Source organism: Impatiens glandulifera, chromosome 1, assembly GCF_907164915.1.
Source record: "Impatiens glandulifera chromosome 1, dImpGla2.1, whole genome shotgun sequence".
NCBI classification, from domain to species: Eukaryota; Viridiplantae; Streptophyta; class Magnoliopsida; order Ericales; family Balsaminaceae; genus Impatiens; species Impatiens glandulifera.
In genome coordinates this window covers 49,012,482-49,026,806 of record NC_061862.1, presented here as the reverse complement: position 1 = coordinate 49,026,806, position 14,325 = coordinate 49,012,482, and the positions used below count along the sequence as shown (strand labels likewise).

The following is a 14,325-nucleotide window of genomic DNA, read 5'->3' as shown; positions in this document are numbered from 1 at the left end:
CTTGAGGTTGAACTAAGTGGGTTCGAGATATGTCCAGTCCTCTTATAAGGTAAAGACTCATCCAAACACCCTAACTTTAGTATGTTTAGTCTCTTCTAAATAAAAACGATGCATCAAATGGAATATTTCCCTAGCATGGGATTAGGCCCAAACACCAAAGGCATGACATCATTCCCATGACCATGGTGTAACATGGATCGACACGGTCTAGAATACATCCCTATAGGATTCAAAGAAATCCGCAAGAAAAGGATATTCAAACGACACATAGTTGTTACACCAATCTTGAATAGACAATTCATTCGCGAAGTATAAAGTACCATGTGCTTTGACTTCCCCAAACCCTTTACAAAAACCTAGATTTATAGAGACATTTTTCAAGTCTCAAAATATTTTCAGATTGTCCTTATAATCATTGTTGGGAAAGATATAGTAAGTTTGGAAGATTTCGGATATTCCCTTCATCTGAGGGATCTACTCCATAAGGTGGCTGGTACGATTGCAGACAATCATGTCTCAAGGTTGTTACTAGTAGAGGTAACGAGTGAGGGAAAGAGAATAACATGATAAGTCTTTTACTTCAAAAGGATATAAGCCAAATGATATTTGTAATTATTACAAAAAGAAATAACATTGCAGAACAAATATCCTTTGAAAAAAATATGTAGGAATATGGTTCTGTAGTTGTTATAAAAGATAATACATTATTTGATTATGATATAACTGTAGTAGTAAATGGACACACTCATCAATTTGATGCATGAGTTCTTTATTCTAGAGTTCATATAATATTTGTCCTCGAAAAGAGTGGTTTAGTTTTATAAATAGGTAGATGGTGTATGTATTTATATGACCAATAGTTCTGTTTGCAAGGCAGTTAGAATTGGCTCAATCACAATTAGGACACATGATGATAAATTTTGTACACTGAATGAGGTGAGACATGTTCTACTTATTACTAAGAATTTGATAATTCTAACTATACTATATTGTAAGGAACTTTGGTTCATCGGTGAAAATAGAGTTTTGAATGTCTATAAAGATTCTAATGTTATTCAGAAAGGTGTCAAGAATGACAATATGTATTTCTTTTAGGGTTTTAGGGTTTTAAGTTCTGTTTTAATTGCATCTTTAGAGATTCACAAAGATGACATGACTAAAATATGACATACGGGGCTTGGTCATATGAGTGAAAGGGGATACAAATTCTAGCAAAGAATGATCTTCTTAGAAGTCACAAGATCACGAGTCTTGACTTCTATGAGCATTTTATTTTTGAGAAATTACATCGCAATAAGTTTCTGAAAGATGTTCATAGGACAAAAGACACATTTGATTATATCAATTCGGATTTTTGAGGTCCGGCTAGCGTTGAATCTCTTGGAGGTCAAAGATATTTTTAACAATAATTGATGATTTTTCAAGGATGAATTGGTTGTTTATTATGAAAAATAAAGAAGAAGGTTTCAAATACTTCAAGGAGTAGAAAAAAATGGTGGAAAATGAAATTGGGAAAAAGATCAAGAGGTTACGAACTGACAACGGTCTGAAGTTTTGTTCGTCTGAGTTTGATCAGTCTTAGAAGGATGCATGGACTGCTCGGCACCACACAATAAGGCATATTTAATACTAGAATGGTATAGATGAAAGAATGAATCAAGACATTACTATAGAGAGTGAGGTGCATGCTCTCTAACGCAAAACTTGATAAGATTTTTTGGATAACGACGATGACTACATCATGTTATTTGATCAATCGTGGACCTCACACTAGAATTAACTGCAAAACACCTTACGAGGTGTAATCTAAAAGTCTACTAATTATTTATGTTTGAAATTTTTTATTTCACAGTTTACTATCATTCTAGTGAAGGTAAACTAAAGTCAAGAGCGAAGAAAATAGTATATGACTCGAGTTCCTTATACTAGCACAGTATGGAGTTGGATATATGATACGGTCTACATAAGACAAGATCTAACACAAACAGTTAATGTTGTGAGCATATTTATGGTACAACTAGGAAAGGGACATTGGCAAGTTGTGAAGAAGATATTCAGGTATCTATGGAGATTATTTGATATTAGTCTCATACAAGGAGGTGATACATAATGTCTAGTTACTAGTTACTCAATTTTTGATTATACTATAGATGTTGGTAGCAATAGATCTATGACTAGTTATGTATTCTCTCTTGGGGTCTTGGGGTTCGGTTGTTAGTTGGAAGGCGACTTTGTAATTTACTGTGACTTTGTCTACATAAGAATCATAATATATTACATTGACAGAAGTTACTAAAAAGGGAATATGGCTGAAAGAACTAATTAGTGATATGGGCCTACATCAGAATCAGACAATTGTCTTTTGTGATAGTCTAAGTGATATATGTTTAGTCAATGATCAAGTTTATCAAGAAAGGACTAAGCGTGTTGATGTGACGTATCATTTTCTAAGGAGATTATCTTGTTGATATGTTCACCAAGTCAGTTTCTCAAAGAAAGTTCCAACATTATTTGGACTTGTTTAACATCATAAACGATTAAAATGCCCTAGAGAAAACTCTAGAAGAGAGAGAAGATATAATATTTGGGCATTGACTAATTCATCTTGGACATCAGATATTGATTAATGTATTTGATTCATCTGACATTGATTAATGCATCAAAATCATCTAGACTAATTTATTTGCGATATTTGAGAGAATTCAAGTCAATGTGGAGATTTGTTGAATATATACTTAAATATTTGAGTTTTTTTTAATGGGTCAGCCCAATTCTTTATTTGTTAGGTTATGTATCTGATAGAATTTCAATGGATCGAGTGTTATATAAACTCGTGTCATAATTTTAATTTATTATGTTAATATTTTTGTTCTAATCTTTTTAATAATAATATTTTTTTAGGTGGACGTAGTCAAATTTTATCTCGGTAAACAACGTTCAAATTCGTATTTTATATTGTTTACTCTATTATCTCAAATTCACGTTATAACAATGAAACGTAACATTTCACTCTTCATTCATTTGAAGTTCAATTAGACTAGATTTTGTACCAAAAAGTTGCACACTAATAATTTTTTAACATTAGTCAGTCATAAAATATAAACGACTACTTAGTCATTCCTTAAATTATTTTTTTATAATGTTTAGTATTTATTTGTAATGTAATTTATTGATAAATATATTGCACAATAACCAATACTAATTGCAACTGCTGTATGTTCAACCTATTATTCAATTAATTCTCTTAATTACAAAAATATTAGTTACAACGCATATTATAATCTATAAATAAATAATAAAAAAAAAATCTGAAATTCACATCTTATTTTTATTGTAAAATTTTCGTTCTATTTATCATTTTCAATAATTCCAATAAAAAATATTTAAAAAAAAATCGACAAAATATATATGCTAATAAAACAAGTGACATTGAAGAAAACAAGTCAAAATAAAAATTGTGGATAAACAATAATTCACAAAATTGCAAACCCATCTAAAAAGAATTTTTCAATTGATGGTGTGACAAGGTGATAAATTTTCATTTAGAAATTAATCTACGCTTATTTTTGTTTTGTTTTTGATGATTTATTTATTTTGTATGTTGTCCGTTTACTTTATTGTTTTCTTGATTTGGATTAGTTTGTTATATTGTTTTTAATGTAATGTGAGATTTATTTTTATTGTATCTTTAACATTTTTTTATTTGACTAAATGTTGTCATTTTAGAAAGAAAAAAAAAAGTAGAATGATTCTCCTAGGGAGAGGTGATATCATGATCACGAGATAATGACTTAAGCAATTAATAGCTGATCTTTTAATATATATACATAAATTTAATTTTTATTTTTATTGTTTTTGTCAAATTTATTTATCTTCTAGTACCTGTCCAGGTTCATTTTTTTTGTTCTCTTTTCGAGGAGTTGACTAGATATCATCTATATTACACCTCCGCATATAAAAAAATAAATAAAGTTATAATCACCTCTGCACGAGAAGAGAGAACAAAAGAGGTGTAATATTTAATTTAGTAATTTTTTTTTAACTGTTAACGTCGAAATAAAAAATTAAATTGAACGAGTTTTCAACACTATTAAAATGTCTTAATACAGGAACTTTTCAAAAAAAAAAAAAAAAAAGACTGAAGATACAAAAATCATAAAAACAAATAAATCATTTTATAAAAAACAAAAAAGTTAAAAAATAATTAAGAAAAGTTTCCAAATCTTATTTCTCTCCCCATAATACCTTTGCAAATCAGGATGGCTAAAATGTAAGAAATTAACAAAAATTCAATGACTAAGAGTTGGTTAATTTTCAAATTGAATTAGAGAGTTTTATTTTTGCTAAGAAAGGCAAAGTCATTATGAAGTTAAAATATAGTTGGGGGAGAAAATATAGCTTCGATCACAAAGAAAACGTTTAAGACGCAATAACGAGTATGATGACAATTATAATACATTGTGTGGTTTTCGGTCTGAATTGTTTCGTTAGTAGAGGGTTTTTTCCAATTTGATTGGGGATGAGGTGGGACGTTATTTGTATCACATCTCGATCTCATTTTGATTCTGCCCCGAATACTAATAAACACAATTAAATATGTAATATCATAAATATAATTAATTGCTATTCATATTTTATAAGTGTTTTAAATTTATTTATTTATAATAATATAAATTTTCAATATATTATAATATTAAAAAATTCATTCATAAAATTTTATAATATGGTATTATGGTGTCTCGCGGGACTATTTGAAACCGAAAATGACAGGAATAGTAATAAAAAGATTTCCGAAGTAGAATAAGATAAGAATGATAAACATCATTCCAATCCTCCATACTAATTAATAACAAAGTATCATTGGAAGTTGTGTAAAGCCTAACCCTGAGAATGACTAAAGGATATAGGTTGCCTAGCTCATGTTAGATAAGTGTTGCTTTGCATAATTAATAAACTTAATACAAAATAAAGAGAATAGGTGTTTTTTTTATTGATTGTTGTTTTAAAATTGAAACCTCAACTTGATTGTCAATGTTTATGCTCTGTTTACATGAGTTACATAGGAGTTTCTATTTCAGCGTGAATAATCACAATTTTAATTGCAGACGACGGTTTCGTCACTAGGGTCACTTGGGAAACATGAAGCATGTTTCAATTGTTTCAGTTGAGCTTTGTAATTGATTTCAAATATGTCTTTGATTTGATTTCAAATATGTCTTTGATTGAGTTAAACTTTTTTCGTGGTGAATGATGTTTTCTAGTTGAACATTATGAGGAAATCCGTTTCTTAAAAATAATTTTTTGTTACTGATTTTTTTTTGTCAGATATGCAAATTAAATTTACAATTCTGAATTTTTATAGTCAGAGTGTCCGAATATGTTTTTTGCGCAACTCAAGAAGTCGATGTTTTCATAGAATGTAAGGGATCATGGCGAGTCAAATAAGACAGCTTAGCAAAAGAATAGCGCAAGAACGCATGTGATGCCCTCATGCCCATTCTTCAAATCTACCGCAAAGACAACAAGTTCATGTGAGATAATTTTGTTGTAAGTTGGAAAGCTCTAGATAGAATTTGTGATAGATCAAGAATTTTAAACTCAATACCTTAATCAAATGTGTGCTTCTACAATTGGTAGAGATGAATTGATATGTTGATTTCATGAGTCTGAATTTGATTCACTCCAAAAACATTGCATCATCAATTTGAGGTAATGCAATTAAGATTTCATGATTTATTTTGATAGAAATTGTTGAAAAGGGGAAACACTTCTGATGATTCCATCCATAAAGATGGGAAAATTGTGGTTATCTAGGAAAGAGATATCTATGTATAAGTAGATTGTAATTTTTGATTCATTTCTTATTATATAACAAAAGTACATAGAAAATCTTATTTTTAATGAAAATCATATATTTTCATTTTGGAGTGAGTGGTTTTCGTTTTAAAGATAAGGAAGCATGAAAGACATGTTGAGAAACGATCTAATCTAAACACGCAATAAAAGAAGATATAAAGATAACGTGGTAAAGAATAATAAAGAACACAAGATATAACGAGGTTCGGCCAACAATGCCTACATCCTCGGGGAGTCGTCCATTCTATTGATATTCCATGGAATAATGGTCCAAGTAACCCTAGGTTACAATGTCTCTATTTATAGGAGTACATCAAAAGCCAAAAGACTAAACTACTACTCCTAAGCCCAATAAAGGCTTAAAGCCCAATTACAATATATAAACTCTAATTAAATATGAGCCCAAAACCCAACAATCTCCACCTTGGGCGAATACCGCGCTTATTGAGATGTGATGAATAAATTACAAATCTCCACCTTGACGAATTTCACGTCCCTTAGGAAACACACGAGCCGTATCCATCAATCTTCACCTCAATTCCACTCAAGAGCCCTTAGAAGAATAACAATCTCCACCATTAGATATATCGCGCCATCAAAAAGTTATGAGCCACACATCAATCTTCACTATTTGAGCCATTCACGAGATAAATCATTATACCTCCACTTCCGTTTAAATGCCCTTAGAAGATAAAATCATAGAGTTTATAACAAGTAAATTTGGCAACTACGCTACTTCAGCGACTAGAGACATTCAACAACTCTTCCCAATCTTTGTTCATATCCGTTGACATATGCGGAAACTAGAATTAACAATTCTTTATTATGTCAAAATAATCTTTACCTTTGTTTGCCACAAACTGAGTGTCTTATTTTTAAAGTCCAATAATCGACTGAAACCAAAATACCGAATAGACCCAAGACGAACTTTCATCGTCTACTTTTTCAGAATCAGATATCTATCGAAACTGAGGACATCCAAAACGAATTGTCATCGTCTACTCCTCAAAATAAGATATTGATCAAAAACGAGAAGACCCAAGACGAACATTTATCGTCTACTTCATAACAAATAAATTAGGCTATCACGACATCTCTTTTCTTTAGCTCAAGATCTGTCAGAGTATTTGTCACTCATCTTGCCTTAAACGTTGCATACTCAATCAACTTGAACCTCATACTTCTCCTTGACCAAATTAGCTTACAATCTGCTAGTTTCTTGAATCCAAAAACGCCTAGCAATCCAAGAATATTATTTCAATATTCAATATCTCTCTCTTCAATTGTCTTCACCAATGCTTCAAATGATCATCTATAGTTTCTCTGAAAGAAATCGAATATCCTTCCATTTGAATTGATCGAACCTCTCATCTAGCCCCTTTTTCATGACTAGGAATCCCTATTCAAGGTCTCAATCATCCCATTCATCTAATATATGATCCACAATGTATAGACAAATAAGATAGAACAAAAGAAGTAACAAAATCATCACCTTCGAATTAACTGAGTCTCCCATCTAGCCCCTTTTTCATGACTAGGAATCTCACTCAAGGTTTTTATTTATCTTCTCACATTAGAAGATAATGCAATGATTTCTTCTCGGTCGTTTGAGAGTTGCTTTCAAGATGTCTCCACCTCAACTTATAAGTGTCTTTCATTAGTCTTCCTCTTCCTGGTCTTTCATTGATAATATGTGTTAACTGAAATTGTTTCAATCCTTAATCACCCGCCAACTCAAAGTAATCTTGCAATTTGGCCTAAAGGATTGCCCTGTTAACATGTCGACAATGTTATCATCGGTAAACACCATATAAATAATAACTTTTCATACTCGATCATGTTTTTGTCAAGTGTAAAAGCATATAATCTCACCACAGTCTTCATCTTGATTAGCTCTTCCAATAAGATAAGGTCATAACCAAAAAGATACAAACTTTTTGATCCCAAATAAGTCAAATAAAAATTAAAATTAGGCAGACACTTTAAGCCCCAGAAAAACAAACTTCGAGACGTCCAAACCTTGATCCGACCGTTGAAAATGTAGAGGAATGAGTTACCAACCCTCTCAAAAAAAAATCTCAGCGCAATCGGACTCCGTTTGAATCTCTGATCGTCAGTTTGATGAACCCTGCGCGGCTGTAGGCGAAAATCTACTACTAGTTTTTCTCTCTACCCCTCTTTTAATTTGACTTCTTCAATAACCGGTTTTCAAATAAAAATCTCTCCAAACTTATTTCAGCCGAGAATTTCTTCAAGTCAAAGCCCTTGCCATAGTGAAATAATGTCACCCATGTATGCCAAGACAACAATCGGTTATAATAAACCTCCAACTAATTTTCAATAAGCATGAAGATGTATCGTTTGTTCTCCACATTCTTCCAGCAAAATCCTGCATAGAAAGAATCTAACAAACCATATATATGATTAGTGCATCCTCAACTCATACCTTAGAAATTATCATTCTTGGTAGAACCCTTGAGGCATCAACACCCACTTGACAACTTCGCACCAGCACTTACCGGGATTGTCAATCAAAACCTACTCACAAGGTTAGATGCAAATCCAAATCCGGCCTTTGTACACACATATCAAAACCACACTCTTGCAAACAAACATTAAAGCCACCCGCTTTAATCAGAAAACCCTTTACATGTTGCATCAATTGTCTTCTATAATCTGCAACATCGAATAAGTACTCCACCTTCTTTTTCAACTCCAATTTTCAATCTCCATATTGACGAATATCAAATCTCTTAGAAGATAAATCACATATCTCCATCTTTGAGAAATTCAAGTCAAACAAGCCTTAATACAAATCCAAGATCAAAGCATACAAAGCTTCGAGAGTTTTATTTTTACTTGTGAAAATTGGAATCAAATAGGTCTTAAACCTATTGTGAAATCAAACGAGATTTGAAGAAAAAGTCTAAGTTGTTGACACTTCAAAGATTCTTGGCTCCTCTCTATATATTATATTATATCATAATATAATATCTATTTATATGGAATATATATAGAGATATATATGGAATATATATGGAGATATATATGGAATATATATTGAGATATATATTTTTTTCCTTTTGTATATTTTAATAGACCATATGTCCCAAATTAAAATAAGTCAAAAGAATATACCTCATCTTCTTCATTCTGGTGTTGTTGCTTACACGACGACTTTTCGTCACCTGCACCCATTGGCGCCTTCGAGAAGAATAAAAGACCATTGTCTTCTTCTCTCTTCTTCTCAAACCTCGTCACCCAGAACGACCGTTGACATCTCCTTAGCAATTGAAGATTTCGACTCAAATCTTCACAGCGGCTAATTATTCTACAACCAATGTCGTTTCTCCAATAGCCATCTTCGACAAAAGCACAAATATCCAACAACTTCTTCAATGGTGGTTAGGGTTTCCGTAATATCTTCACAAATATATTAGGTTAAACATTCTCAAAACATGCTCTGATACCACTTGTTGAGAAACGATCTAATCTAAACACGCAATAAAAGAAGATATAAAGATAACGTGGTAAAGAATAATAAAGAACACAAGATATAACGAGGTTCGGCCAACAATGCCTACATCCTCGGGGAGTCGTCCATTCTATTGATATTCCATGGAATAATGGTCCAAGTAACCCTAGGTTACAATGTCTCTATTTATAGGAGTACATCAAAAGCCAAAAGACTAAACTACTACTTTTAAGCCCAATAAAGGCTTAAAGCCCAATTACAATATATAAACTCTAATTAAATATGAGCCCAAAACCCAACAAGACAACATTATCTTTTAATGCTGAAGGTCTAATCGAAGGATCTAAATCACGAACTTTGATTTCATAATTATCTAGTTGTGGAATAATTTTATCTATAAGTTTAATAAGAACACAAATATTATTATGTTTAGCCTTTTTAATATCCGATCCTCCCAAAAGTTTAGGTTGCATATATCATTCCATGATTTAAGATATTATTTATTTGAGTTCTCCCAATTCCATAAAAAAAAAAATTTAGATAGAGTAATTTTGGTGTGTATAGAATTGAAGTATAATCAACCTCTAAAAAAAAAAAATTTAATTTGAAGAAGATGAAGAGTCATACAAAAAATATCTCACTTTGAAGTATTCAGAAATTCGAATAATATACTGAATAAGAAAAATATAATTTTTTAGAGTAGAAAATTTTCTATAATTATTTTGAAGAGCAAACAAATAATTTTGGTGTCTTATCTTATCGTCATATTTATCTACAGTTTTTACACATAAAACGACGTTTTATTTTTATTACTAGTTTTATTTTTATTAATAATTTTTCGATAGATGATAAAAATGTTGAAAAGATTGTCAAAAAATACAAGTTTTATATCCAACTTTTTTTATTAATAAATCTAGAAACAAAATTTAGTAACTACAACATTTTCCGACAAATATTCTACAATGAGAAATTTGAGACGAAATCTCATATCGAACTATGGATAAATACCATCAAAGAAACAAATTTTTTTTAGACACTTGATCTAGGCCTCTTTTGGATTGAGATTGTTTTAAAATTTTAGAGTGAGAAAAAATTAATAATTATTAATAATTTTAAGGAAATAATGATTATTTTTGATAAAAATATTTAAAATATTAATATATATAAATAAAATAAAATAAAATAAAAAATATTTTAATATTTTAATTAATGAATGAGTGATTTAATTATTAAAAAGTAATTAATTAAAATTTTAATTTTGTTTAAATGATTTTAAAACCCAAATATAACTAGGCACCTAATTATTTCATGATGGTAGATCTCAAGTCTCCTGAAATGGCCTTTTTATATATTTTTAATTTTGTATATTTCTTATTTTATTACTTAATTTTTCACAATAATGGCCGGTTCTCTTTAAGTTTTATAAAAAATTAAAATTAAATTAATTTTTTAATTAATCATATTTCACTAATTAAATTACTAATTTTATTAACTAAAATATAAAAACACCTTCTAATTTAAATTATTATTTTATATTTTATTTATATATATTTATAACCTTTAAATCTTTTTACCAAAAATAATCATTATTTCCTCGACATTATCTCTCATCCTTCAATTTTTCTCTATCTTATTTTTAAAAAAAACACATAACCAACCTCTAGATTATTGATGTTCTTTATTCATAAACTTATTTACATAATTTTTTATGAGGTTAAGTTTAAAAAACATATCTTATTAAATTTACTATTATATATAATTAAGATATATTACATTACATAATATAAGAATATAAGAATGTAATCTCAAATAAATTAATATTTAAATAAAATACTTGAAAAATAAATATTTTATATAAATTAATAATTATATATATTTTTAAAAATTCAGATCTTAGTTAGAGATATGGGTGTATTCAAATAAAACTAATCTACTGTTACTTTAAATTGAAAAAATAAATAATTATAGGAAAAACAGCTGGATCGGATCTATGATATTTAATTATATTTATTATTAGAGTATCTTACTTATAATTAATTAAATTGTCTACACTAGTAAACAAAATTAAGAAATTAAATTACACTAAACGCGTCAATATAATTAATGGTGGGGTAACATGGAAATTTGCAATAATACCAAATTAAAACATTATGCCAAACCTTTCATATTACGTTCTCTTCTTTGCTTTGCTTCCCCCTATATATATCTTCACTTATGGGGGTGGCCTTACACTTACAGACTATACCTTCTCTCTCAAACGTTGCGTTCCTCATCAAATACAGACTCCTTCAATGGCCACCAAAGTCTATATTGTGTAAGTCAATTTTTTTTTAAATTCGAATGCCGAACTATGAGTTTTACGGATCAAATGTCACGAGTTTCATTTTCATTTAAACGTGAAAGTCATGAATCCAGGGATATGCTAGCTTCCTATCCTTGATTTATGTGAGATTATTTGGTTAGGTGGAAAATGGATTATTCAGATGCATGATAAAATATATTAATATTTTTTCAATGGAAAGAGAGGTTGAGATATCAAACAAACATTTATGAGGTCACGTGATATGGTGTTTTATTTAATTAATTTTTAGTAAAATATTTGATTAACTAAATTAGAGAATCTTGATCTGTAGTATATATATATTTATTTGAAAATGAGATTTGATATATATTATTATTATTAATATAAAATGCAGTTACTACTCAATGTACGGACACGTGGCACGACTTGCAGAGGAGATAAAGAAAGGAGCAGATTCGGTAGAAGGAGTTGAAGCAACATTATGGCAGGTGTCGGAAACATTGCCGGAGGAGGTATTAGGAAAGATGGGAGCACCGACAAAGAAAGACATTCCGATCATCACCGCCGCCGATCTCCCCGCCGCCGACGGATATATCTTCGGTTTCCCGACCAGATTCGGCATGATGGCTGCCCAGTTCAAGTCTTTCTTTGACTCGACTGGTGGTCTTTGGAGAACACAAGCCCTAGCTGGAAAACCGGCTGGTATTTTCTTGAGCACCGGTTCGCAGGGTGGCGGTCAAGAGACTACTGCGTATGATTTTTGTTTTTGTAATTTGGATTTGACAATTAATGAATAATTAATATTTGATGATGATGATCAGATTGACGGCGATTACTCAATTGACTCATCATGGGATGATATTTGTGCCGGTGGGGTGTACTTATGGACGTGGGATGTTTGAGATGGGGGAGGTTAGGGGTGGAAGTCCTTACGGTGCCGGAACCCTAGCCGGAGATGGTTCTAGGCAGCCGACGAAGCTGGAATTGGGTTTGGCTTTTCACCAGGGTAAATACTTTGCCGCTGTCGCAAAGAAACTCAAGGCCTAGGGTTCCTCCTGATTTCAAACTCTTAAAAACAATTAGTTTTAATCTTTTTTCTAATTAATCATCATATGTATTTCAGATATTTTGATCCTCGGTTGGTTGCATGCATTTTTATTATTCTCAAGTGCATTTTCTTTTGTTTATTGAAAGACAAATTTGAATTTGTTGGTGAATTAATGGAATTGTAGCTTTGATTTGATTTTGCTCAGAGTTTTTTATTTTTATTTTTTTATTTAATTTAATGTTTATATTAAGGGTGAAAACATGTTTTTATTAGAATTTACAAAGATGTATTCTAAAGTAACAAAAATGAAGCCTTTAGCTAAACTTGTATAATCTTAATATTTTAACTTTGAGATCTCATTAATAATTACTATTGTCTATCTTACTATTAATTTTTTTTTGCATTCAATTGAAAGAGAGTTTGTTATACTTAAGGGCTTCAGTTTAGTTGATATTTACTCAACTAAATTTACTAAATTATTAATTTAATTGGTTTTATTTATTGATGAATTTGTCAAAATAAATGAAGAAAGTATAAAATTATGTATAGCAACAGTTACATATTGTCACTAATATGTACAAATAAGAATATCAAGAATAAAATTTTGTAACAATGTCATAAATAATAAAGTGCGCAGATCAGTATAATTCATACAAAAAAAAAATATTAGAATCAATTTGGTCATATTTGTATTTATACAATTTCATTAATTATAAAATTGCACAAAATATTACTAAGTAATTTTGAAATTAAGTTTGTTTGTTACCAATTATAGTTATTAATATTTTTTTGGTAATTAGCAAATTCTCTCATCACGAATACACGAATAACACGATCGACACGAACGACACGATCAACACGATTGGCACAAACGACACGATCAACACGATTTGCACGGTATCAAGGTCGTGGTTCGCTTATTGTGTTAACGTTGTTAGTTGCTCAGTGTCGCTTGTCAAACGTGCGCACGATCGACACAATTGGCAAAATCGACACAATCGGCACGAACGACATGGTATCGACTCTAATTGCTAGGTCGGTCATTCATCTACAAAGCTTGGTTGGAAGGTTAGAGTTTCTGGTTTACCCTGTTTTATATAGCTAGAGTTTCTTGTGTACCATATTCTATAATTGCTATTCTTTGTTGTTTTGTTAATTTGTTCTGTTTTTCATTAAAATGGAAAGAAAGAAAAGCAATAAGTATAAGAAAGTCAAAGAATTTGTGATGGAAGGTTTAAGGGAGGTAGCTGAAAAGAAAATTGATAGGATTGCTGAAGAAATAATCCAGGAAAAACAGGAATGTAGCAAAGGTAAGGAACCAATTACTGTTAAAAATTCAAAAAAAAATGTTGCAAGAAAATAGGGGAAGAAAGAAGGAATTTGGAAAATTAGTTATAATGAAAGAGTCAACCTGTTTGGTCTTTAAACCAGATTACCAGACTCCTAATGCATGCTAAGAAGGGAGAAATCACAATTAGTAAAGAGAAAGTTCAACAAATAACAGTCCAATTCAATATTCATTATCTCTAGAACTGGAATTTAATGAAGAAAATAAAATATGAGGACATAGTTAAATGATTAGTTAATGCAATGAAGGAGTTGATAAAGGCTCCCAAAACCAAGACTTACACTATCAGGAGTAAT

General features: G+C 30.4%; 1 protein-coding gene across 1 annotated transcript; it reads left to right on the top strand.

Annotated features, from left to right (window-relative positions):
- The first annotated feature begins 12,030 nt into the window (after positions 1 to 12,030).
- Positions 12,031 to 12,689, top strand: LOC124921532 (probable NAD(P)H dehydrogenase (quinone) FQR1-like 1). The gene is made up of 2 exons (XM_047462202.1): positions 12,031 to 12,384; positions 12,455 to 12,689. The coding sequence occupies exons 1-2, from the start codon at positions 12,038 to 12,040 to the stop codon at positions 12,678 to 12,680; spliced, it is 573 nt and encodes a 190-aa protein (XP_047318158.1). The 5' UTR covers positions 12,031 to 12,037; the 3' UTR covers positions 12,681 to 12,689.
- The last annotated feature ends 1,636 nt before the right edge of the window (positions 12,690 to 14,325 follow it).